The sequence below is a fragment of the Alexandromys fortis genome, unplaced genomic scaffold (genome assembly GCF_014885135.2).
Source record: "Alexandromys fortis isolate MF-2015 unplaced genomic scaffold, M_Fortis_MF-2015_v1.1 scaffold_8_1_9099942, whole genome shotgun sequence".
In the NCBI taxonomy this organism is placed as follows: Eukaryota; Metazoa; Chordata; class Mammalia; order Rodentia; family Cricetidae; genus Alexandromys; species Alexandromys fortis.
In genome coordinates this window covers 186,249-192,484 of record NW_026067898.1, presented here as the reverse complement: position 1 = coordinate 192,484, position 6,236 = coordinate 186,249, and the positions used below count along the sequence as shown (strand labels likewise).

General features: G+C 40.0%; 1 protein-coding gene across 1 annotated transcript; it reads right to left on the bottom strand.

Moving 5' to 3' along the window:
* Nucleotides 1-2,344: 2,344 nt before the first annotated feature.
* LOC126488110 (putative olfactory receptor 5AK3) lies at nt 2,345-3,274 on the bottom strand. Its single transcript, XM_050121316.1, has one exon. The coding sequence runs from the start codon at nt 3,272-3,274 to the stop codon at nt 2,345-2,347; it is 930 nt and encodes a 309-aa protein (XP_049977273.1).
* Nucleotides 3,275-6,236: the final 2,962 nt, after the last annotated feature.

Here is a 6,236-nt window from a genome sequence, read left to right as displayed (position 1 = left end):
CCTCCCTCTCTCTCTCTCTCTGTCACACACACACACACACACCCTCACACACACACACACACACACACACACACACACACACCACTACTGTATAATATCTTACCATGTGATTAGAATCAAATCAAATGGCTTTACTCATTCCTGTGTGTCGTAGCTTTGTGGCTAAGTTAATAGACTTCTAAGAGTTTAACTGTTTCCTGCCAGTGGTTGTATGGCAAAGGGGTTCTGAGATAATCCCATTCTTGAGAGACGCAGGGCTCCTCTGTTAATCCATTTTGACTCTCGGGTTTGATCAAGTCTTCCTCCTACTTTATGATCAAGTAAAAATGCTTCTACCCAATCTCTCTCTCTCTCTCTCTCTCTCTCTCTCTCTCTCTCTCTCTCTCTCTCTCTCTCTCTCTCTCTTCCCTCTCTTTCTTTTTGGGGGTGGGTGAGTCAGACTTGTGTCTTTCTTAACCTCCATCATATTTCCTTTCATATAAGAATTTATAATAAAATGCTCTCACATTTGACCCCACGTAGTGACTGCATCAATAAAGACCTATTAATGCCCTCTGCCAATGGATGTGTGATGATTTCTAGGTTTTTCTAACACATGCATGTAGGCCATAGACTTTATTGCATATGGTACACGATGCAGATTTCAGGCTTCTTTAGTCAGTTCCTATTTCTTTGACCACAGAGTACATGCGACTTCCTCTTCTCCAGGTCCACCCACTTCTCTGCACCATAAACCACTGTGCTGGACTAAAGATTATTGTTCCCACTCTTATCAGAAGGCTCATCTAGATTCCTGATCTCTTTTCTGTTTTCACTTGTCCATTTCTTTATTCAACAAGAATTTATTGAGCAATGTTAATGTGCTTAGAATATTGTGGATGTTGTGCAAGATGTTTTCCTTACCTTTGTATGGATGTGTTGGTGGGAACATTTGTGTCTCTTAATGGCATGATGAATCACACCATCATTAAAGAGTCAGCAAAGGAGGAAATTGACCATTAACTAGAGAGGATGTAATAACATTTGCTGTATAATTAGGCATCTCTTCAGTTATGTATCCACCTCATTAGGCAGGGTGTGCCTCTACTAGTATGCTTGATGTGGTGAAGTCAGACACACAGACAGAAACAGTAATTTTCTAGAGAGCCCTTTTTTATTGCAGAACTTGATCATCCTGTGTTTTCCATATTTTAAGACATTATCAATCACAGCATATAGAAGGGAATCCCTCATCACACTCTCTCTTGCCCCGTTTCTTTCAGACAGGCCTGTGCACCTCCTCTTTCCTTTCTCCACTCTTTATTAATGAAAACTGTTAAAGTGTGTTTTGTTGTATATCTTGTGGCTCATTCTTGTGTATAGTAATACCAATGGTGCCAGAGAAGCAGTGGAGAATTCACATCTTATCTACAAGTTGGAGGAAGAAAGACACACACACACACACACACACACACACACACACACACACACCTAGTATAGGATTTGGAAACTTCAAATCCCACCCCCAGTAACACACCTCCTCCCAAGGCCACACCTCCTAACCCTTTCCCAATAACTCCATGAACTGCTGACCAAGTGTTTAAATATATGAACCTATGGGCACTTTCTTATTCAAACCATCACAGGGGTAGAGCTGTATATTCAAGTTTACAGTAATAAAACGGGTATGTGGCAGTCATTCTCATCCACACCACAGTAATTTAGTAATTATTATGAAAATAGTCCAGGAAGGAGGCATGTTGTTCCCTAATGTCTCAACATCTATGAGGATTTTCTCTATGTCTTTTCTGGCTCAGTCTACTCTACTGCATATATTATCTAGAACAAAGCTATACTGAATTTTTCTGCACAGCAATAATGTAGATAGGTGGGGGAAATAAGAAGAGCTATTATTTTCAGAGAATAACATTAAAGAAGATCAAATGTAATTTTTCCACAGAAGACTCTTCCTAGTTTAAGGTACTGACAATGCCTTCCAGTTTTCTTTACTCTATAATTGATTTTTATTACACATATTTTCAAAGAGGCTCAAAGCTGTACAAAAGAAATAAAAGCTATACATATGGATTCTCTTCCAGAAATGCATAAATTAGAATTTTAATTTTTGCAGTTGGTGGACTACCTGGCTAGAATATAAGAGATCTTGGGTTTAATTCTCAGCACTGAGAAAGCAAGCCTACTTACTTCACAGCTTAATTCTTTTCCTGCTCTTTCAGCTGCCATTGATAGATAAGAAATGCCTTTGTGTTACGTGAACATTGGTCATATCTCCCTAAGCTGACCAGGGACAGCGCCCTGATACCTTGCCTGCTGAGTCACGCTGACGTGCAGACCAAGTTTTCCACTAGAAACATTTGTTTCTTGTGTGCCTCAGGGCTTCTATTACATCCTGGTTTCTTAGGCTGTAGATGAGGGGGTTTAACATGGGAATCATAATAGCATAGAACACAGAAGCCACCTTCTCCTGCTCTTGAGATCTGTTGGTCCCATGAAGTACATACATGTAGCAGACTGTTCCATAGAATATTGTGACTGTGGTCATATGGGAGGCACATGTGGAGAAGGCCTTTTTCCTTCCTGAAGCAGAAGACATCCTTATAATGGCAGCCAAGATGTATGTGTAGGAAAAGATGACAGCAGATACAGAGAAGACTAAGTTAAATCCCACAAAGATTGTCAATACCATGATGTTGAGGTCAATGCTGGAGCATGATAGGGCAAGAATTGGTGGTGCATCGCAGAAAAAGTGATTGATGGCATTGGACTTACAAAAGTTTGATAAGAAAGTAAAAGTTGTATTTACAGAAGCATTTAAGAAGCCCATAGAGTATGAACCAAGAAGCAGTAGAGTGCAGAGTCTCTGGGACATGATGACAGGATAGCGCAGTGGGTAGCAGATGGCCACATAGCGGTCCACAGCCATAGCAGCCAGGATGAAGCAGTCACTAGTTACAAAGGTACCATAGACCAGTAACTGAACTATGCATCCAGTGAAGGAGATGGATGGTTTTCTGCTCACGAAATTCTGCAGTGTCTTGGGAGTGATGGCAGAGGAATAACAGAGGTCAACAAAAGCCAAGTGCTGCAGGAAAAAGTACATGGGGGTGTGCAGGGAAGAATGGAGTTTGATGAGCAGGATCATGCCAATGTTTCCCACTAAGGTGGCTGTGTAAATCACTAGGAACACCACAAAGAGGATGTGCCAAGACTCATGCTGTCCAGCAAATCCCAGGAGAATAAATTCAGTCACTTTTGTGTCATTGCTGTATTCCATGGTTAGTAGAAATCCAATATCAGCTTAAAATTGGCAAAGAAAAAAAATAGAGAAAAGAAGCCCATTTTATTTTGATTTTAGAAATGTTATAATATTTGGTTTCATAATGACTTCAAAGAATAGTTTTTGAATGTCTATATTTGTGTGTGGAAGTGGTATGCATGTGTGCATGTATGTGTGTGTATACCACAGGTCAACCTTAGCTATTGTTCTTCATATACCATCCATCTTGTTTTTGGAACAGAATCTCACACTCTACTTGGAAGTCATTGAATTCACTGGTGGACTGACTTGAAAGTCAGAAATCTTCTAGTGCCATCATACTGGGTTTTCTTTCCAATGTGTTCCACCATATCTGACTTTTTTCTTATTAGTGTGCCGGGAAAACGAGCTTACTTTGCTGACTCAGCTATACCCTTAGCTCCTGCAGGGACACTTTATGATATGCTTAACTTAGAATTTAAATACTGATCTTTGGTACTTGAATGATTTCATTCACATCTTGGGGAAATTGCCACTACATTTTTGGCTAATTGTCATTATTATTAATATATCAATTAAAGTTTATGAAAATATGCTTATTTCATTAATGAATCATTCCTCTTATGGTTTACATTTTGATTAAAATTCTGTTCACTCACGTCAATTATTGTATATGGGAATCTCAACTTCCATGTGCAGTTCTATATGACCTTGTTCAACTCACGTGTCCTGCTTGCCAGCTATCATATCCAGTCTCCCGCCAATGTGTCTATTGGGATAGCTATGAAAAACTGATTTTCTTCTTCATATGATTTTCAAAAATTCATGAAAACCAAGAGAAGACTTCAGCTCCGTCAAAATTCGTTACCAGTTCTATGTAACAAGATAACTTCTGTTCTCATCTCCGTGTAAATGGGTTAGTGGAGTCCAGAGCCTGATGTCCCCCACACACCACACTTTGGTAGCTTTACCTCACTGCCTCTCACCACAGCACTCACCTGCGTCCTTGCAAGTGATGCCAAGATTGGCCACAGCTTGTCTCCGTGTCCAATAACCCACTGTGAGAATCTCTCTGTGACCCGCTCCTAGGAACGAAATCGCCATGTTTGGAGGTTTCATCACACACATTTCATACGATCAAACTTCGCTAGGACACATTCTCTAGCAGAAACCATGTCCATTGCTGCTGACAGGTGTGCTGGTTCTCATGCCCTCACTTCCTCATGAACTTGGTATTTATCCTACAAATTTGTCCAGGAAAATAAGTACCTGTTAGTATTTTTCACTGCATAAAAATGTGGTTATTTGATCATGTTCTTAGTTTTTCAGTATTTGACTTTTCAGTTAATTGTCTGTGGTATATGACAGTTTTTTTGAGCAAATAGCATATGTAACTCAATAATATAATTTTAAGTTCGTATAACATGATATGACCTTTTGAGTAGCAGTCGCTAAGGAATAAGAAGAAACACCTCTATAGCCATGTCTGGGATCTATCTAATCTGGAGGTGTGCCTCAGTATCCACATTTCCCCATGTATGATGGGTTACCTGCTAATCAAATAAATGATGGGAAGAGAATGGCCAATTACCTGCATGTTCTGAACAACAGTTGCTTCTGAAACTTCATTTGAACTCAGACTTGTACAGAGGTACAGAGACTCACTGACCTGCGCTTGAGTTCCCACTGCTTCGGAAAGACAGAGAGCATTGCCCTCTCTAGTTCAGTTTCTTTGCTAGTAAGATGGCATCACAGAACTACTTAAGAGAATATATTGACTGTAGCACCATTAATGAGTAATGTTTAGAGACAAGTTGAACTAAACCAACATGGCTCCGAGTGAGATAAACATGCGTGCTTATGGAAAGGTACCCACATCATATGGAAAGGTACCCACATCATAATGAACAACAAAGAAAGCATTTATATAAATGTTTCATATACTTTCACGTTTTTCTTCATCTTCTTTACTTCCCTAAAGACAAGTTCAGAAAAATACAAGCCATTTTTTTTTTTTTTTTTTTTTTTTTTTGGTTTTTTGAGACAGGGTTTCTCTGTGGCTTTGGAGCCTGTCCTGGAACTAGCTCTGTAGACCAGGCTGGTCTTGAACTCACAGAGATCCGCCTGCCTCAAGACAAATTTTTTGATGATTATTTTGAGATATACAGAGATAACTAAACTTCTAAGTAACCTAATATATTTTATTATTTATGTTCGAGACAGAGTCTTTCTATGTAGCTCTGGGTTTCTTGGACCTAGCTATGCAGATCAGGCTGACCTTAAATTTATAACAATCCTACTGTCTCTGTCTTCCAAGTGGTGAGATTGTAGATTCCTTTTGCACGTTAAAATAGCTTTAACTCTTTTGAGGAGACAGAAGGCAACACCAAAGCTCACTTTCTAGCAATGCTAGGCTGAAACAAGCTCACTCCTGTGAGGTTCCCACCACGGGGAACTCAACACTCACGCATGCAGACGTGAGCAAGGCACTAATGGAGTTCACTTACATTCTGTCATTCAGTTGCTTGATTCTTCCGTAATTGTCACCATTCCTGGACAAATTAGGGCAACTCACTTCCCTCACTCCGTTTACACAAGGTCACCAGGGAGGAAATGGCTCCTGGTCTTGAAGGTGGAACATTCTGGAACTTAAGCTGACTCTCTTTGCCATACCACACCATTACCTGCTGCAATGATACTCAGAAGATGCTGGAAACCTCACTGGCTTTGTTTTATCCTTACTACTTTTGCTTCCAGAGTTTCTCTCTGTGCTAGGTACAGGCTGATTGCCCATCAGGACCTCATTGAGTGCGTTTCCCTCATGAGAGAGCTCATAGCTAGGGCATAGGGGATCAATATTCTCTTGAGAACCTGAGGTTCCAAGGACTAGGATGCAATTACATAAACAATTTTCACAAATTATATTGCTGAATGAATTTTAAGCTACTGGAGAGGCCATTTTTCTCTTTTATTTTCGTTA